Source organism: Eublepharis macularius, chromosome 19 (assembly GCF_028583425.1).
Source record: "Eublepharis macularius isolate TG4126 chromosome 19, MPM_Emac_v1.0, whole genome shotgun sequence".
In the NCBI taxonomy this organism is placed as follows: Eukaryota; Metazoa; Chordata; class Lepidosauria; order Squamata; family Eublepharidae; genus Eublepharis; species Eublepharis macularius.
Window position 1 is genome coordinate 1,112,846 of NC_072808.1, and position 20,271 is coordinate 1,133,116.

A 20,271-nucleotide genomic window follows, 5' to 3' on the forward strand; every position below is an offset into this window, starting at 1 on the left:
GGGGGCACCCCTTATCTACACGTGCACACGAGGAACAAGCGCTTCCGAAAGATAGTAAAAAGCAAGGGGTGGGGGAGCTCTATAGTGGCTTGCAATATAGGGTTGCCAGCTCCAGGTTGGGAAATTCCTGGAGATTTTGGGGGTGAAGCCTGTGGAAGGTGTGGCTGGTGGAGGGGAGGGACCTCAACACCACCAGAAAGTCCACCCTCCAAAGCAGCCGTTTTCTCCAGGGGAACTGAGCTCTGTGGCCTGGAGATCAGCTGTAATTCCGGGAGACCTCCAGCCACCACCTGGAGGTTGACAACCCTATTGCAACCCAGGAGGTAGGGCTCTATGACCCAGCTGAGGGACCTCATCTTTGAGCGACCTCACCTGGATAGGGGGACTGAAATGGGATTAACGTCTAATCTCCAGTCAGCCATGAAGATCCTTGTACAATCTTTAGCTAGTTACTATCCCGCAGCTTAACCTACCTCAGAGGCCTGTTGTGAGGATCATACTGGCCTTCTTGAGGGAACAAAAATATGATCAGTAACAATCATGCAATTTTTAGTCTCTTTTGTATCTCACGCAGGGCTATATGCGGTCTGGATTGCCTCACAGAGGCAGAAAATAGTGTGGGATTTTGGCACTGGCTAGAGAATGTAGCACCCTGAGAATCAAATGTGTCATTTCAAATCAAGTTGCTAGTCCTTATGGCTGCGAAGATAGGCTTGCAAGCACGTCGGGAATCTTGTGAAACCTCAGAAGGGAAGCCAAACAAGATTCCCGAGGATCAGGCGACTCCACCGCTCGTTCGGTGAAAGCAGAATAAAATCATGCTAGCGGCGGAAACAGAGGCAGAGGGCCTTCCTTTGCATTAAGCATCTGGTGATTCTTGGTGTAAATGTCTGACCCCCTCCCCCACCTCTCTGCCATGAGAATACAGCTCTCCCTTGGCTCGGGCAGGCAAATTTAGCACATTCAACTCTAGTTGAACAACGCAGTGAACAGTAACAAAAGGCGGGTGAAGGGAAGATTCCAAAGGGACTGAAATGTTCACATTGAAGCACCGACCTAAAGGGGAAGAGCCCGGAGAGAAACCTACTGATTACATGCAGAGCCTCGGGCCTTTGTGGGACTCAGTCTCACCTCGTGGGTGTCTATGCCATTGCTGGCACTCCAGGTGGCTTGGAAGTACTCGAGCATGCGCTGCTTCAGTGGCGGAGGGACGCGGTGAATGCGGATGTAGTCACGCAAATCCCGCGTGCGGCTGTGGTAGAGGAAGCGGCGGGCATACATGCGTTGGATGATGGCTGTCACATTGCCGAAGACGACTGCGTGCATCAAGGCTGGTGGTTGGGAAGAGGAAGAACAGGACCAAGGCGAGTTTTGGAAACAAGGCCGCGGCAGAGAAGACCGTTGCCCTCCCCCCGGCTATACATCCATGTACGCTACATACAACATACAGTGTTGTTTAAGTGATCACGCAGGCATACGGTTGCCAGGTCTCTCTTCCTTCCTGCCAGGATGGTAGGCTTCCCGGCACTTACCTCGTGTTTGGTCCCAGGACAGATGTGGTGACATCACTTCCGGAAGTGACATCACCACGCCTGCTGTGCGAGTCCTCCTGCGCTCCGCATGGGACCGATTCGGCCCGTCTGGGGCCCAAATCAGCCCCAAACAAAGCGCGGGAAGGCTCCCGTGGCCGGTGTGATGAGGTCACTTCCAGACGTGACAGTGGCAGACAGTGGTAGTGAACTACTTTACACGGTTGTTGCAAAAATTACGCATAGATAAAATAGAGAAAGCATTTTGTAGGAAGCACTGTAGAAATGTTAAGTGTTATTATTTCTCATCTAATGGTGGTCAGGTTTACCCAACTGAATGGGCGAGTTCTCTTCTCTGCCAATTATTTTACACCATCGTTTAAAGACTGAGCATGGCACCAAAATAAAAACCGCAGTAATAGAAGGTGTTCTGCCCTGTTGTCATGATAACGGCATTGCCCTGGAACCCAAACAAACCGTTAAGATCAGGAAGGGGGAAGGGAGCGTGGAAGAGGAGGAGCGTGTGCGGAGGCTCCTCTTTTCTCCCTGGTAGACTCCTTGCCCCCTTGCTTAGGGTCCCACTCACCCCCCACCAGCATGGTGCAGATGGAGAAGATCTTCTCGGAGTCCGTGTTTGCCGACACATTGCCAAAGCCCACGCTGGTCAGGCTGCTGAGAGCAAAGTAGAGTGAGGTGATGTAGGAGCTCCGCAGCGAGGGGCCCCCCACCAGCTCCCACAGGCTGCTGTTCATGGGGGGGCCCGTCCCGTTAGCAGAGTCCTCTTCGCCACTGCTGTTTCTCTGCACCAGATAGTACGGAGTCTCTAAGCGTCGAGCCAGTTCCTGCAGCCAACCTGGGAAGGAAGGAAAAGAGGGGAGGCAGATCAGAAACCCTGGTGCCAACGTCCTTCCCCTTCACTCTAGCGTCTTCACCCTCTCTCATGAACAGCGGGTCCAAGTCTATTTATTTTTATTTATCGTTTTCGATTTTTATTCTGCCCTCCCTGCACAGATGCTCCCAGCCATCTGTCCTGGGCTCTGCCCCAAGAAAAGATGCAAGAACAATACATGCATTGTAGGATCAGGTCAAAGGCCTCCACCGTTCAGCCTTCTACCTGTCTAGTACATTTATTATCCCCTTCCTTCCATCAAAGAACTCGGGGCAGCATGCATGCTCATCCCTTCTTCTGATTATCTTCACAACAACCTCTTGAGGTAGCTTAGGCGGTGAGAAAGACTGGCATAGTGGCGATCTGAGCTTCCCAATCATAGTGACACACTTGAACTTCACTTGATCTTAGCCAAAAGGCCGAGAAGCGACCCTTAGACGGGGTTATCCACCCGGGTCTTTGTGGTTTGTTTCTAAGGGTGCTTCTCTTTTCCTTACGCTTTAACTTCAGGCACAGGCTTCTTCCCCAGCGTTTTCCACCACGCTTAAACAACTCCCTTTTTCTAGGCAGAGGTTGCAGGTAGCACACTTAATCCAGAGAAAAATGCAAACACAAAAGCTATGGAATGCCTTTTATCGACAAAATATCACAAAAGAGCATGCAAGGTTTAGACGCCTCCAGAACTCTTCCGAAAAGACCCCGATGACAATTAACACTTGATCGGCTCCTGGTTTTTATATTTTCACTGGAGGTTGTCATTTTTCCATCCCAGAAAACTAAAGGTGAAACATGATGCCAACTCCACCCAGTGCCAGCGAATATAATCTGCAGCACAGCTTCCACGTCATGGTCTTTAACAATTTGTTCTCACCACTCCCTCGTTTTTTTTAAAAAGCCAGCCTGATGAAGAACTCTGAAGAGCTCAAAAGATTGCTGACTATTTTGCAACGTTTTCTTTCTTAATAAAAGTTACTCCATGACTTAAAGATTTCCCTCTTTTTAGTTTATGTTCTTCAAGTTACAGTAGCTTTCCTTCTCCCCCCGCCCCCCCTTGTGGGAATGAGCAATTAAAGAGTAGACACCAATAAGGAATGATAATAAATAAAATTCAAAAAAAACACAAGATGGCAATATTTTAGCAGCGGAATTCAGTTAGGAGAGGCTTGATATCTCTCTCTTTTGATGGCTGAGTTTCAATTCTTGGAGGAACGGGTGGCCACTCAGCACTCTCCAAGGCAGCCAGATCTTTCCCCCCAAACACTCAGATGAGCAGCCTCTAGCCCCCAGACTCCACCTCTCAAGTCTCAGGGTCTGAAAGCCTCCGGAGACTTGGCAACCCTGCCGAGAGGTAAATGCAACAGTTGCTCGTTAACTTGTCCCCGGAGCCTGACAGACAACAGTAATTATGGAAGAACTCATCGCCCCCAAGCAAAAGCGCGTGGGTGGGGATTATTTATTTATTTGGATGCCACGGTATCGCTTCACATGTGTGTCCCTCGGAGTGGCACAGAAACATTCCTTGCACGTGAAGACAGATACCCGCACTGCACGCACGCACCTATCCCCGGCAGCTGCGAGGGGCTGCTCTCCACCTCGTGCTGTCCAATGAAGTACCAGATGCAGGCGACCCAGTGAGCCAGCAGAGCAAAGACTGTCATGAGCAGGGTGAGCACCACCGCACTGTACTGGGAGTACCGGTCCAGGTTCGGCAGCAGCCGCAGCAGCCTCAAGAGCCTCACGGTCTTCAGGAGGTGCGCCCCAAAGTACTAGGTGGGGGAGAGACAGACCAGAAAGACGAGTTAGGTCAAGCGGCACTGCCCCCACTGGCACGGAGGGGAACTGCAAAACAGAAGGAGGCAGGTGAGTGGAGCAAGGGAAGAAGAAGGGCTGCACAAACAGAAAGAGAAAGTTGTTGCAGGTAGAGAGGGACACACGGCAACCCTACGACCTGTCCCCAACCCTCCTGCTGGCTGCCAGGTGAAAGCATGGCCCAGGTGGAGGGGCCAATCCGTAGTGGTGGGAAAGGGGTACGGCCGGGGCTCAGAACTCATGGCTTAACTAGATGCGATGGGGTATCCACACACAGGTTTAATCACATGTCACCAGTGTATAACCCTGATCACGTGCTGTAGCGGATGCACGTACAGCCGGCACGTATGCGGAGTGGGCTCATCCGTTTGCAAGGAAGAGCCAACACACGTTCACTTAACCAATAAAACTGGAGACCAGCACCTGGATAAGTGTGAGGCTCGAATCACACAGCCAGCTGAACCTGTGCTGAATGTAACGTGAGAATTATTCAACATACGAATATAGAAAAATCAAGTGTGCATTCTATGGATTATAACCGTGTTCACTGTTAAATCTGAACAGGGCTGAGCTCTGTAGTCTAGAGATCAGATGTAATCCCAGAACTCTGGGCCCCACCAGTGGGGAAAGAGATACTAGAAGTGTACCAGGCCGGAAGAAAAATGCTTCACAGTGGCGCTCCGTTCACTCGCATGCTGCTTTTGGCTTTTTAAAAAAGACCCTCTCTGTCTTTTGGTCCTCTCTGACTCTTGCTTCGCATGTGAATGGCAGGCAAAGGGTTGCCAGGATGAGGCTGGCAAACAGCAGGAGACTCACTCGGTGAGGGAGGGCCTTGCTGACAACACAGTGACCTCACTTCTGGTCACACCACCATCACATCACTAGAGATGCTCTAGTATTCAGCCCAAACTCTATGGTTTAATCATAGAGATTTGGCTGAATGCTAAATGCCGATGGCTGCATCCCCCACACCCCAGTGGGAAAAGGCAGGGAAGAGCAGGAGATTTCCCACTCATATGGGAGATCCAGCGACTCTGAGCAGATGTGCGGATAAACAGACAGATTTCACCATTCCTGGGCCACACATCCCTGTTAGCCCCCAGCTGTACTACCCTTCTGCAGTGCCAGGGGGGGTCGGGCCTAGAAAAGGCAGAGCCACTTACTCATTTGTTCCCATTTTTATTTGAACAAGAGGACCAGACAGGCCCTCACAATGGCTTACAATTCTGACATTAATGTTTCCTATGGAAAAGACGCACATGAATCAGCCTCAATTTACTGAGTCAGGCCTTTGGTCTGCCTAACCCAGAACTGTCAACTTGGACGGGCAGCGGCTCTTTGAGGACACAGGTGGGGGAGGGGCAGTGCTTCCAGCCCTTCTGCAAGAGACGGTTTAGCGAAGGATACCAGAAACGAAGCTTTGGGTCTTCCCCATGCAAAGCCTGCATTTTCACACGGGGCCATAGAGTGGAGTCTACCAGCCCAACAGGCCATTCCCATCACAAAGAGTATGGGGAGGGGGAAACAGGACATTCTCCAAGATTCTCTTTTCATCAAACCCAATGCCCTTAATTTGCCCACACTGGACCTTGAAATCTGTTCCGGACCGAACCTGTTATCTTCAAAACTCCCACAATGCGCATTCGCTTTGACAACTTGTCACCGAGAGCTAAACTACAAGAGACGAATTACACAAGGACGCTCACGTGAAGGGAGTCGCAATGTTAGCTGGGAAGCCGAGTTTTAAAAGACAAATCGGAAGGCTCTGCCAATTCCCCCTCTTTGCAGAGCCAGCGAAGATGGCTGCTCAGAGGGTTTGTTTATTCCCTCTTGGCCTCTGGAAGGCTCGGTCAGTTTCCCCTCCCCTTCTAGGAGGCAAAGAGGAAATTAGCAAACCCTCTGAGCAGGGATCTCCCTGGCTCTGCAGAGAGGGGACATTGACAGAGCTCTTTGATCTGTCTTTTAAAACTCAGTTTCCCAGCTAACATTGCAACTCCCTTCATGTGCTCCTCCTCGTGTAATTCGTCTCTTGTAGCTTAGTTCTGAGCAAGAGAAATCACCTCTGAATAAATGCAGCATTCCTTCCCTTCACTAGGGTTGCCAGCTCTGGATTGGGAAAGTCCTGGAGATTTGGGAGAGAATCCTAGGGAGGGTGGATCTTGGGGAGAGAAGGCACCTCAGCCAGGTATCTAAAGCTGCCTTTTTCTACAGGGGAACTGATCTCTGTAGTTTGGAGATCAGTTGCGATTCTAGGAGATCTCAAGGCCCCACCTGGAAGTTGGCAGCCCTTCCTTAACCCCTGATGCATCTCTAGACCCAGAGGAGGCACCATCCAGCCCTCCGGGACTCAAGGGGAAAGATTCCAGATCAGAAGGCACACACGTCTTTGAGCTACACCTGTGGGCCAGCATCTTTTTATACCCTGGCTAGGAACGGAGATATTCAGGAGCCAACGCAGGAGAAAGACCAGGCCCACCGAGGCCTCGGGCCAGCCTTCCTTGACGAGATTATTCACCACTTCCTGCAGTTTGGAATGGCACAGGGGTGCCAGCGGGAGGAGAGGGGCGCCGTTGAACATTTCCTCCAAATCACAACGCAGTGTGCAAAGGATCTGTGCACCACTCACCACGTTGACCTTGAAGGCATAGAGGAGGTCAAAGGGCAGAGCAGCCAAGAGGTCCAGGACAAACCAGCGGGTCAGATAGTGCAGGAAAATGGCGTGAGGGTCAAACACCACCTGCCCTGACTTGCTGACAAAGGTGGTGCGGAAATTCAGCACAATGTCTGCAAGGAGAAAGCGGAAAGAGTCGAGAGCGATGGGCTGGGGATGACAACTGAGCTGCGTTCTCGGAGCCAAAATGCTGGGGCAGGAGAGAGAGAGGCAGGTTGTAACCCACCAAGAAGAGCGAGGACAGGGCTCTCTCTGCCTCCACTGCCCCCATCTGATAAATGGGAGCCGTGCCTGAGTGCACACTGAAGGCGCTGACGCCCACGCGCACAGTCATCACTCAACGGGGCCTCATCGCTTGATGTCCCACAGCTGGATGCCTATGCTTGCCACCAGCCTGGAGAGAAACTGCCCTGTCTCTTCAACAGAAGATTTAACGTGTGGAAGTGGGCAGACGCAGCTTTTTGGGGAATGGAGGCGCATAACATCAACTGGTACGAAACGTTCCATCAAGTCTCTATTCAAGGGACTTTTTTTTCTCCAGGAAGGTGGCAACCCTATTTATTTATTTTATTTATTTATGTATACCCCAACTTTTCCCCCAACGGGGACCCCAAATGGCTAACATAGTTTCCCCGCATTTTATCCTCACAACAACCCTGTAGGTTAGGCTGAGAACGTGTGACAAGGCCCCAGGTCACCCCAACGAGCCTTCATGGCAGGGCAGGGCTCCAAACCTGGTTCTCCCAGATCCTCGTCCAAGACTTGGACCACTACACCACGCTGGCGCTTTCGCTGAGCCTAAAGGAGCGGAGCCCTTTCAAACCCTCTGTTACGAATGCGGGGGCAGAGGCTGGCCTGGAGCAGCATGCCCGTTGGAGGGCATCCCAGGCTTGCCCAGATCCTCCTTCGGGACTGCCACGGCTTTCCCAGGAAGGCCGTTTCCCTGTCATTCCCTAGCAGGCTTTAGAATGCACAAGCCAGATTTTCATAAATCTGCAATATTATCTTCCCCCCAAAGAATGAACCCTTTTAATTCTTTTTTAAAAAAATTAAATGTAAGTTTTTAATTAGGAGGAAAATCAGGAACATGCCCCAGCATCCAGATAAATGAAACTGCATCAGGTACCGTTTCTCCGTGAGCGACAGTTCCGAAGCAGATGGTTGTTGCCGCCTTACCTAGGATGAACAGGATCTCCACAGAAAGATCACAGACGCTGGGGGGTGCACGGGCAGCTTCCGAAAGCCCCTCGTCCCTGGTGCCGCTGAAGCAGACGCTGTAGGGGACTGTGACAGCCACGTAGAGCGTGGCCAGAAGAATCAGCCCGTCCCAGCCGGCCTTAAAGGTCCCATAATGCAACAGGATGAATGGGGATTTGCGTGCCGCGGCAACCTTGTATTCAGGCAGGGCTGGCTTCTCTCCAAAGACCCCCTAAGGGAAGGGAAGAGAGCAGGGAACCATTTAGACTAACAAGGGCTGCAAGCCCACAGGCTCCAGGCATCCCATTTCAAAACCACACTGTCCTCCTATCCATTGCCCATAGACTATGATATGTCCAGGTGGACAGAGCGTTTCACAGCAAGGAGCTCAAGCAAATGAGCCAAGTCATAAACTAAAGTGGAAGCCAAATATAATGAAATAATGTTTAAAAACTCACTAGTCAACTTGGCATTACTGTTATTTACAGTTTATATCGTGCCACTGGGGTATATTATTAATAGTATATAACTACAGTAAAGAGTCCAGTAGCACTTTTAAGACTAACCAACTTTATCGTGGCATAAATTTTCGAGAACCACAGCTCGCTTTGTCAGATGCATCTGATGAAGAGAGCTGTGGTTCTTGAAAGCTTATGCCCACAATCAAGTGGGTTAGTCTTAAAGGTGCAACTGGACTCTTTACTATTTTGAGACTACAGACTAACACGACTAACTCCTCTGGACCTAGAGCAGAAGTATTCTCTTTGTCAGTTTTCAGTCTACTGCCCATTAACTATTTTGCAACTACAGACTAACATGGCTAACTCCTCTGGATATATAACTACAGTGTTTTCTTGGACTATTTATTGACTTAGGGAATATATACTATCCAGTAGAATAGTCCTTGGAAGTTTATAGACTCTCTTGCTTGTCCTCAGCATGAAAGATTCCCTTCTAATCCCGAACGGGATGGCGTGGTTGTACGAGAGGTCTTCTATCGGACCACCTCTACCGAGCAATAATCTCTCCCCCTACTCCACATCCCCCCAACTACCTTCCCCTCCACGACCCAGTTTTCTGTATGCTTTTCAAGAAAGACTGAACATATTTTAGTATGTCAAAATATGAAATCCTTGGATAGAGAATTTTGCCCTGAATCCAGAGAAGGAGAGCTATGTGCAGAAACAGATTCATTCATTCATTCATTCATTCATTCATTCATTCATTCATTCATTCATTCATTCATATTATTTATAGTCCACCTTTCTCGCTGGGACACAAGGCAGATTACATAGAATAACGTTTCATGTGCATGAACTAACTACTCTGGATCGGGAACTGCAGGTTGAAATCAGATGCGCACGTGAATAGGAACATGCGCTTTGCTTTCATGGGATTCACAAACCCATTTCTGTTCTGGCACAAGGAGTCACGGTTAACGATGCGATGTGTAACTAGAGCTGGATCGGTGTGCCGGAGTTTTGACATTTTAAATGGTTTTAATGAGATTTTTTCCCCAGAGTCGCTGCTTTCTTGTTTTGAAATTTGTTTAAAGGAACGGATATTTTTACTTTTTCTGTTTGATTAATTTTAAGGGAGAGTTAAGTATGTTTTTAACAGAGATGTGACTAAAATGTAAAAACATATGAATTAAAAATAAAATCCTAGTGGTGCCAAAATGTAGACGGCTTCGTGCATCTCATTAAAAGCAACAAAAGTGGGTAACATTCGTATGCAGAGGCACATCCTGTTTAGACCGCTGGCTCCCAGTCCAGAACAGGAGGCTTTTTCTGCACAGAGCTCTCCTTCTCTCGATTCTCGGCAATATTCTCCTTTTAAGTATTTCATATTTTTAAGTGTTCAGAGAAGCTTCCTTATTTACGGACCAAAGCGTGCAAAAAGAGCGTTGCTGGATCAGACCAAGGGTTCCTCATCCTAATTCCTACCGTGGCCAGCCAACAGCAGCTCTCCATCGGGGCACCCCAGCAACTTGTGTTCAGAAGTATACTGCCTCTGAACATGGAGGTTTCATTTATCCTTCATGAATGACTCACAGCCATAGCCGAGCATATTCTCCATGGATTTGCCTAATCCCCTTTAAAGTAATCAAAGTAGCAGCCACTACTACAGAGTTGTACAAGTTAATAGCGCATCTGGAGCAGAAGCAGTAAAGAGTCCAGTAGCACCTTTGAGGCTAACCAACTTTATTCTAGCATAAGCTTTTGAGAACCACAGCTCGCTTCGTCAGATGCACGGAGGGTGTGAAGAAACTGGCCAGAGATATATAGGTGCGGAGGGGAGGGGGAAGTAGATGCAAATCAGTTGCAAAAGTCATGAAAGAGGTGGAAGGCACAATTCAGCCTCTCCCCCCTCCCCTCACCACCTATATATCTCTGGCTAATTTCTGCATACCCTCCATTCTGCATACCCTCCATGCATCTGACGAAGAGAGCTGCGGCTCAAAAAAGCTTATGCTACAATAAAGATCTGACAAAGAGAGCTGTGGTTCTTGAAAGCTTATGCTGCAATAAAGTTGGTTAGTCTTAAAGTTGCTACTGGACTCTTTACTATTTTGCAACTACAGACTGTTTTTCAGTCTATTGCCTATTAACTAAAGGGAACTTTTTCGTGTTGAGGGAGAGGGACCGAAAGTTTTCTCTATCTGCTGCCTCTGCACCACGCAGACATAAGAACATTCAACCTAATGCCAAAAGTAGGAAAGAGGAAAAAAGCTGGCACACCTTGTATCTCCTCACCAGCTACCGCAACCAGACTCCCCCTGGAACTGTAGATCCCACTGACCCTTGGGGGTCTTCATCTCTCATCTTTGCATTTCTGGACTGGCTGGCCCCATATACCTTGTGGAGTTTGCGCTTCCCTTTGCCTTGTTTCTGGAGGTGCCCTGATAGGTGATAGAGCACAGCTCGGCTCCGTCGACGGTTGGCATTGAACCCTTTCGCCCCAGCTCGGCTGTAGCGTCGCCGTCCACCTGGCAAGAACAGAAATGGTTGGCGGGCTCAGGTGAGCTAAGCCAAGAGATGCTAATTGGTAGAAACTTTAGTGCTCAGACTTATAGCAGGGTAACAGCCACAATCTAAATTTTCAAACTCAAAATGTTTACGCCCAAGGTAAACATTGCATTTTGGGAGTGGCTGTCTGCTTCGGATGAAGCTGTCTGTATCTAATGGGTCAGGTTCAGCCAGGCCTGGTAGAGTGGCCAGACCAGGACCTGGGCAACGCAGGTCCGAATCCCCACTCGGCCACGGAAGCTGGCTGGGCGAGCTTGGGCCGATCACACACTCTCAGCCTAAATGACCTTCGCAGGGGGTTTGGTGAGAATAAAATGGAGAGAAAAAATGACGTCAGCTGCTTTGAGTCCCTACTGGGGAGAAACACAAGGTACAAATTAAACAAATAAGATAAACCCAATCCTGTTCCTTGCTTTTGTCCATGCAGGCCCTGCGATGCCCACGGTAGCCTTTTTGGTGGTCTTCTTTCCGCAGTGGAAATGCTGGATGGATCCAACCTGCTGCTAAAATTCTGATGACGAGGCTTTGAGTTTCAGCCCTCCAAAAAGAGCATTTGAGACCCAGACACCCTGTTTCTTTGCTCCTAAATGCCACGTTCCCAGGAAGTATATTATTCAGATATGCCGAGACTTTATTCCCGATAAGAAATTACTGGATGTTCATGTTCCATTTGTGACATGTTCCCAAATTTAAAAAAAAAAATGAATCAATTAGCCCATCTTGAGTGCATGAGACTTCGTTTTTGCCAGCTCCAACATCCATGCATCTGGGTGTCTTGCTCTCTTCTCCCATGCGGGCGTGCATATGCGCCCATTAGCCATGACAGTTATAGGTTACAAATACACACACACACACACACAGAGTTGCCAGCAATTTAAGTTACCCAAGTAGCATTGCTAGCTTGCAGAACTAATTGTCTGAAATTCTATCTTCTATGTAGCATTACCACTCAGCGAAATCTGACGACGGAAGCCGGTGTTTTTATACATACATCTCCATATAGGGGAAAGGGAGAACACACCTTCTTCCACACCAAAGGACTCAGGGATGCAATCTGGAGAATAAAACTGTCTTTGTTCTGTACTACTGAAATTTACGGATGCAATCAGATATAAAGCAGTGGCTGAGCCTCACCAGAGGCAGCGCTCTCCCTTTAAAAGCCTGCACGTCTAGCTTGACCCTTTGAGGGTCAGGCACAAGTGTCTGAAGAAAGGAGCTCTGACCCTCAAAAGCTGACCCGCTGAAAATCCTGTGGGTCTCTAGGGTACCCCTGGACTTAAACCCTGCTGTTCTACTGCAGACCAACATGGCTACCCACCTAAACTATCCTCCAAACAGCAGGGTTGTCGTTTTGGATTCTGACAGAACTCCCAGCCATGGAGATACAGAAATGTGATGAAAACTTCACCTGCTGAATGTCTGCCTGTGACGCAGCCCCTCAAAGCAGTTTTCCACTGCTTGGAGAGGAATGAGAATTCATTACCAATTCTCTCTGTTGCAAGGAACTCCTACTCTGAAAGTGACTGATTTTATTCTCCCTCTTCTTTCTTCTCTTTACCTGTCCTCATTCTCACCTCCCCTTAGCACCTGTTCCAGGAACGCCTGCCTCTCATTTTGAGAACTGTGGGCCGAAAATGCCTACTTAGTTCTGGTAGCCAGCAACACACCAAAGCACCTCGGCTCGTATTCTCTCACAAGAGGGCCGGCGATCGAGGGAAGGCCCTTACCTCCCAAACCCTCTGACCAACGAGCCCCTCGGGGCAATTGCTCCTCACCTCCCTCACTTCCCTCCTTCCAGCTTTCCGCAGACGCCCTGCTCTTCGTCTCTGTGATGTCCTTGTGGGAGACCAGGAACAGAGCGACCTCCCCCTTTTCGTTCTTGATAGGCACCACGTCCAGGAGACACCAGAAGGGGACGCCTGCAAGAGAGGGAAGCAGCGGGAGAAGTGCTGATCTCAGGGAGGCCATCCGTCCCTCCCACACACGCCCCGGACTGTCCTCCTTCCTCCTCCAGGGTACCAAATCCAATTCTCCGTTGGGATCGCAAGAGAATGGAAAAGATGGAAGAAATCCTGCAGTCCTTTCCGAAGGGTTTGTGACCGTCTTACTCACTGCCACCCACTGCCAGCATACCTGCCAATATTACCAATATTGTGTTATGCATTTTGTGCTGATCATAACTGTTTGATAAGGTTGTATTCTGTGTAAATCATCTGAGAGTGTGTAAACTGCTAACTTACAATGCACTGAGCCAGTGGGGCCTCTCTGTTATCTGTTGAAAGTATTTACTTTCACTTCTGTAGCGAGTGTCCTTGGATGCCAGCTGCGGGCAGCGAGCAATGTATCTTTTCTCAGAGACTGCGACGATTTCGTTCTGTACTCTGTCTAGCCTAAACTAATCAGTTCCCATGTAACTCTTTGGGGGTTTCGCGCCAGAATGTCAACGGACCCAAAGGGCGGGAAGTTTCCCTGTAATTAGTAGTGCCCTTTTTTGAATAGTCACTTCTGCCAATTGCTAGCTTTGTGTGAACACCTTGAACTGTAGGGATCTCTAATGAAAGTTACTTCAACCAACGCACCTGAGTGCTTGCTGTGAGGGACTTGGGGATCTACCTGCCAGGGACTGACAGGTTCCAGGCTACACACACAGTTCAGGGTTGTCACAATCTGACGCTTGTCTGGTCTCTATTTATCAGGTAGAGAGCCCTGACCGGGTACCCTCTCTCCTCTTCCTAGATCCTGCACCAGACTGGGCAGCCAGCTGCCTAGATTCACCCCTCCTCACCCAGCGAATACCCAGAACCACTGAGAAGGGAACTGACAGCCAATTCTTCCCATTTTGTGCTGCCACCATGCAGTTCATTTTTTCATAATGTTCCTGGAGTGAATTCAACATTGAGATACATTTCATTTAATAAACGAACTGTGGATCCCAGACCATTCCTGCTGGGAATCACGGTGAATAACACAAACAACATCCCATTAAAGCCTCTGTTAAAGAGACGGGGCATTTTTTTCTCCAGGCATCTGCAACCAATCAGGTTTCCCTATGAATACACCCCATGTATACGCGTACAACCTGCAGCTTACTACCTTTGCACTTGTATGTTTTTAGGTATACACTGAAAAAAAAAACTTCATCCAGTTTAAAATGTAATTCAAGAAGTGAGGGATTCACTCCACGCAGGGTTTATGGTGAGGGGGCAGTCACCCTCTCCCTTGTAAGGCACATTTTACAGCAGGAAGATAGGCCAAGATGTATTGGGGTGTCAGGAAAATGATAATAACAACAACAATATACCACCCTTCAGGACAACTTAACACCCACTTAGAGGGGTTTACAAAGTATGTTATTATTATCCCCACAACAATCCCCCTGTGAGGTGGGTGGGGCTGAGAGAGCTCTGAGAGAGCTGTGACTGACCCAAGGTCACCCAGCTGGCTTCACGCGGAGGAGTGGGGAATCAAACCCGGTTCTCCAGATCAGAGTCCTGCTGCTCTTAATCACGACACCAAACTGGCACTCTTGCTATTCCAACTGGGCCTGTGCCTCTACTGTGCTCACAGCATTGAGAGTTGACCAACCCAGCATCATACACCCACCACAAGTTCTAATCCAGCAAGCCCCTCTTTTCTTTCTAGAAATTATGCCAAGACTTCAGTCTTCCATCCCAATCACGTGAGGCCCCGTAAGACCCTGGAGTCCTGGCTACTCTTCCCCAGCTGGTGGGGGACTCACCACTTTTCCTATAGAGAATGAGCTCGGCTTTGAATTCCTTGCGCTCATCGAGGGCCTTGCGGATCTGGCCACGGACGAGTTCGCTGGTGTCCGGCCCGTAGAGGAAGCTGCAGGCACAACAACGCTGCATGACCTCAGCCCGGGAAAAGCCCGTCAGTTCGCAAAAGCCATCGGAACAGTAAACCACAGGGAAAGCTCCACGCACTTGGGCATTGCCAAGGACAAAGTTGCTATCTGCAAGAGAGAAAGAGACACCAAATGGGCGGCCTGGGTGGGGCAGGGAAAACCTGGGTTTGATCTGCCTGGGTCACTGTCTCTAGGCAGGTCATGGTTTCTTGGGGCTCGTTCCATACCATTATCATGCACTGAGGGATGTATGGAACAAACGGTAGTTGATGAAAAGCACCGGATGAACTTATTGACCCTGTCCCACCAAAACAAATGAGTCTTAGTCATGACTAAGGTGGTGAGCCTAAGGGCCCTTGGCTGGAAGGAAATCCTATTAATATGGGCTGGAGGTGCATCTGGGGAAACACGGTTAGGATCAGAGTCTAAGGTCATTTCCACTCTGGATCTTTGGTCTAACTTTGGTGCTGATGGGAAGTGGTCCCCCTCCACCCCGCTTACGCTTAGCATCACGGCACTCTTGTCGCGCACCTTCCAGCTTCACTACAGTCTTTCCCGGTCCCACCCACATTGGTGCCATTTCCCCTACCCCGGTTCCCCTACAGTGGCCAGCCCCCCCCTCCAGCAACAGGTGGCGTCTTTCGATTTTTTAAAAATCAGTAATTAATGTATTATGATAGCGTTGTAACAGGATCGCAATTTGTCCACTGGTGGCGGTGGAGAGTGCCCTCAAGTCATTGCTGACTTTTAGTGACCCCTGCTGGGGTTTTCAAGGCACGAGACTAACAGAGGCGGTTTGCCGTTGCCTGCCTCTGGTCTTCTTTGAGGTCTCCCAAGCAGTTACTAACCAAGGCCGACCCTGCTTAGCTTCCAAGCCGTGGTGAGGTCAGGCTTGCCTGGGTCATTCAGGTGAAGGCAATGGTTAATTACCAATTTAAAAAAAAGATTCCACCCCCCCCATGGCAAGGGGGGAGGAAGGCTGCTGCAAGAGACTGAAAATCCGCCATGCGGAAGCACTGAACCAGCAGCTGCAGCGGCAACAAGATGACGCTGGGAAGCTGCCGTCATGTGGGAGTCACCACTGCACATCTATAAACACAACCCTTGAAAGGAGTCTCCCTAAAATCAGTGGAATTTATTTGCAAGACATGTGCATAGGATTCTGTTACACAATTTGTGTATTGGTCCAGAGGAGATAGCCGTGTTAGTCTGTAGCTGCAAAACAGAAAAGAGTCTGGTAGCACCTTTAAGACTAACCAATTTTCCTGTAGCATAAGCTTTCGAGAGCCACAGCTCGCTTCGTCAGATGCATGGAGAAAAGCTTGAAAGCTTATGCTACTATAAAGTGGGTTAGTCTTAAAGGTGCTATTGGACTCTTTACAATTTATGTTGTATATTTCATTTTGTTTTCAATCAGACTTATAGGGCAATCCTTTCCTGCGAGTAAGCCCCATTGGAAAAAACGGAACTTACTTCAGAGTAGACCTATTTAGGACCACTTTCTTAGTTACTTTGCTGGATTGTGCCCATCGTATTCTTTTTTTAAAAAAAATTGTAATTTTTCAAGATTTTAAAGAATACCAGGACAGACCTGTCATTAATACTGAATCCGAGGTGACGTCCAGTGACATGAAAGTTGTACTGCTAGAGATAACTCTGTGCAATGTTCACTCAGACGTGTAAGTCAGGGCGTGCGGGTCATGAATTTGTGAATGGGCCATTCGCTCCCAAGTATTTAACTGGGACAATAGGAACCAACTCCGCAACATGTTATGAAGACAGATGCTAAAGATTTTAACGTGTTTAGATTGGCCATTTTGAGAACGGTTTCACACATTATAATTCAGTGCATTTGCCTACCGCATGTACACCTAGTGAACCACATAGCATGCGAAACTGCCACACATCTATTTTTGCACGTTCACACCATCGGAAATGTGATTGGTCCTGGATTTCTAAGGTATGTGCATATCACATACATGTGATCGGGAAGAAAAAGAGGCATCACTTTATGGTGGTTACGCACAACGTACATAGGACGTATCTGCTACTTTCCCTGGGTATAAAAGTCCTGAATAAAACTGTACATGCACAATCGGCCATATTTTATCCTCAACACTCCCCAAAGGACTTCAGGATCATAGTCTTTAAATCTCTGTGCACCTACCTGGAAAGAAGTTTCACTGAAATCAGTGGGGTTTCCTTAAAAGTAAACATGCCTAGGACCGAGCTGCATATTCCGTCCTTTTGGGGTTTTTATTTTGCTCCCTGCCCTCTAAGGTAGGCTATGCTCAGAGACAGAAAAGCACCCGAGGAACGTCATGCCTGACTGCGGATTTGATTTTCCCATTTCAAGTCTACTAACTACGATGCCGTTCTGAATCTCTATAGAACGGTAATGGAGCGCTCTGTGGCTCTCCTGGGCCAGGAACAGTAGGAATCCAGGGTAACACGGAGCATAAAGAGGAAGCATGCTTGATGAATCCAGATTTCCTGACTAATAGCCGGATGAGACGAAGGAACAGTGGCACATGGGAAGGATGGGGTGGAGGCAGTGAGCCCCAGTGGTGCTGTAGGTTGGGAACAAAGAGACAAGGAGGTCTGCCATCACAACACGGCGAAGGAGGGAGGGAAGTGCCATGGTGGGGAAGTGCCCCGAGTGGGGCAGGTTCCCTGTTAAAGGGACCACAGGGGTAGAATAGAGTAGGAACGTAAAGGAGGCTGTCTCACATCCTGTCTCCCAGATGCCCGGCAGGATGGGGGGGGCAACATTTTGAATCCCTTTCCCACCATCTCCCCAGGAGTTGGCACCATCTGGTACATCTCCAGTTTCTGACTATTTTTACCCTGTTTTGTTCCGTTCAGAGTTTAGTCATCGCCGGCGGCATCTGGACTCAAACCCCCAACTTCTCACCAGCGGAGAGAGCCAGAACCCGCCCCCAGCCCTGATTCATTTGCATAAATTTGAATAGGAGCAACTGCAAGCAGAGGGGGGGCATTGGTTGCTGGGGGGGGTGTTGGGATACATAATTTTAACCTCTTCCTTTCCACCATATCCAGAGGATAATGCTTGAAACTTGTTCCAAAGAAGTGCCAAGTGTAGAGGGGAGATTAGAGGCAGAAGAGAAGAGTGTGTGAACAGGATGGGGAAGAAGAATGGAAGGCAGGCTAGACGAAATACAGTTGACAAACACTCAGAAAACATGACAAGCAAATTTTAAACTCTGGATCATAAATTGAGCCATGCATAAAGCTAAGATCATACAAAGTCTCCGCTTATAAAGGGTTGGACAGGTGGTAAATTCGCAGAATATATTCTAGGCTTAACTAAACAAGATGCTAGAAAATCCATGAATGGACATCCAGAATTTTTTTGGGGGGGTGGGTGAATAGACACAGGGACCCCCAGTTTGGACTGATGCAATGGGGTGCGTGCATAACTCTCTTCTCCCTCCCTCTGCACTGTCTTCCCACCCACTGACCCCACTGCAAGAAATATACAGGCAACATAAGGCAACTTCCAGGTTTCCCTATAATGAGCCAACTAGCAACTCTGGGGGAAAGAGTGGTGTTAGCACAATGTTGTGACAGGGACATGAGTTCTAAGAAAATTGCTCTCCATGCTCATCTCTGATCTATGCTGGGGCCCCACAGCTGCTTCTTAACAACGACAAATATGTTGGAGAGCCATTCGCAGATCTCTCAGTATCCCACCTTGTTAAACTCTCAATTAACAGTACGGGTTTTCCGATTCTGTCCTTGCATTCTTTAAGAAATGGGTCAGGCAATGCTTTTCCTGTCAATAGTGGGGAACGTGTAATTGGGTTAATGTCTGTGTGGATCTTAAAGCTCCAGTGGCAGAGCTGGGTTAAACAACAACAAAAAGATGAGCACTCTAGAAAGGAGGAAGGCGCCCACCCTTGCAGAAGCCTCCATACGGCCACAGAGTGTGTGGAATTGGCCCAGCTGGCCCACGCTGCAATTCCCTAGACCTCAGCGAGGAGCCCGTCTCTCGAGCTTCAAGCCATGCGAATATGTGCAAAGCACGCACACACCAAACAGAAATGAGAACTTTTTTACGGCTTGCCTCATCTCTTTTAGTCTCTTTTTCAAAGTTAAGCTTTTTAGGTAGGTGCAGAATGACAAAATCACAACAAAAAATTGACTTGTAATTAAGGTCATTGGTGGCGGGGGAGACTGGTGAAGCAAAGGAAATGTTTAGTAACCACAGATCAGAGGAAAAATAAGATGTGTGGTAAACACCATCTCTTCTTCCTAGGTCTAAAACTTGTCCAATTGCACAGTTCTGAAGACTTACACACATGAACCCACAAGAGCGGCCTTAACCCTGAATCGTAGGATCGTTGCATCAAGGTCAGTATTGTCTAAGATTGTGGCTCCACGGGGTCTTTCACATCACCTGCAGACTGAACTTTGTTAACTGGGGGTGCTTTCAATGCCATGGCCCCTCCCCTTAAGGGCAATTAGAGCACTTACTTTTGGGGAAAGGAGCTGCCTCCAGTCCCCCCTCCCTGCAGCCCATTGAGCCACAATGAAATTTTGTTCCTGGGGGCGGCGGGGGGGGGGGGGAGGCGGTCAAAGAACACTACAGAAAACGAAGTGGGGGCTGCAGTGAGAGGAAGGAACTGGAGGAAATTGGCATTTCCTCTTCTGAAACGAAAGGATTCTCAAATCTTCCGAATGTGTGGCCGGATACAGGCCTAACGAAACAGGAGTCTAGTGGCACCCTGAAGGCTAACAAAGTTTTTTAAGCTGCCAGATACAGACCTGTTCTTCCCAAACTGTAGTTTTCACACAAGGAGTTGGAGAAAAGAGATCTGGAAAGTCAGTTGGACAACTTGGGGACATATTTCAGGCCAAACTTACAAGCACTGACAGATAACGTGGGTCTTACGCCGGAGAGGGAAATGCAGTGGTCAGAGCTCAACAGACGTGGCTCTGCTTGGCTCCCAGCGGAATCTGCCCAAGCCCCAAAGACTTGTGATGCGTCACCCCAGAGCTGCCCCCCCTTCCTGCGCAAAGGTGTTTCCAGTTGCAAATGCAGCACTTCTCTAACATACTTCGCCCCAAAGGGCTTTCCCCTGCCTTTTCGCTCCCTCCCTCCCTCCCTCCCTGTCTTTTGCTATTATAGAGGGTCTGATAATTTAAAAGCTGGGACTCCTCCTATATTGTGAAGTCACAAAGGAGCAGGGAGGGCTTGTTCCTTCAGAGCTGGTGAGGACAGCAAGGCCTGAAACCTCCGGAGAGACGGTGTGTGCACG

At 48.8% G+C, this 20,271-nt stretch overlaps 1 protein-coding gene across 1 annotated transcript in view; it reads right to left on the bottom strand.

The window, feature by feature from the left end:
• KCNH3 (potassium voltage-gated channel subfamily H member 3) overlaps positions 1-20,271 on the bottom strand; it is a 50,631-nt gene that overhangs the window by 8,581 nt on the left and 21,779 nt on the right. Inside the window, exons 2-9 of the mRNA XM_055003323.1 lie at positions 14,864-15,097; positions 12,900-13,043; positions 10,954-11,084; positions 8,075-8,327; positions 6,854-7,011; positions 3,977-4,184; positions 2,116-2,382; positions 1,132-1,331 (exon numbers count right to left, since the gene is read on the bottom strand). Of these exons, the coding sequence (XP_054859298.1) occupies positions 1,132-1,331; positions 2,116-2,382; positions 3,977-4,184; positions 6,854-7,011; positions 8,075-8,327; positions 10,954-11,084; positions 12,900-13,043; positions 14,864-15,097 (1,595 nt within the window). The remainder of the gene's footprint in view (positions 1-1,131; positions 1,332-2,115; positions 2,383-3,976; positions 4,185-6,853; positions 7,012-8,074; positions 8,328-10,953; positions 11,085-12,899; positions 13,044-14,863; positions 15,098-20,271) is intronic.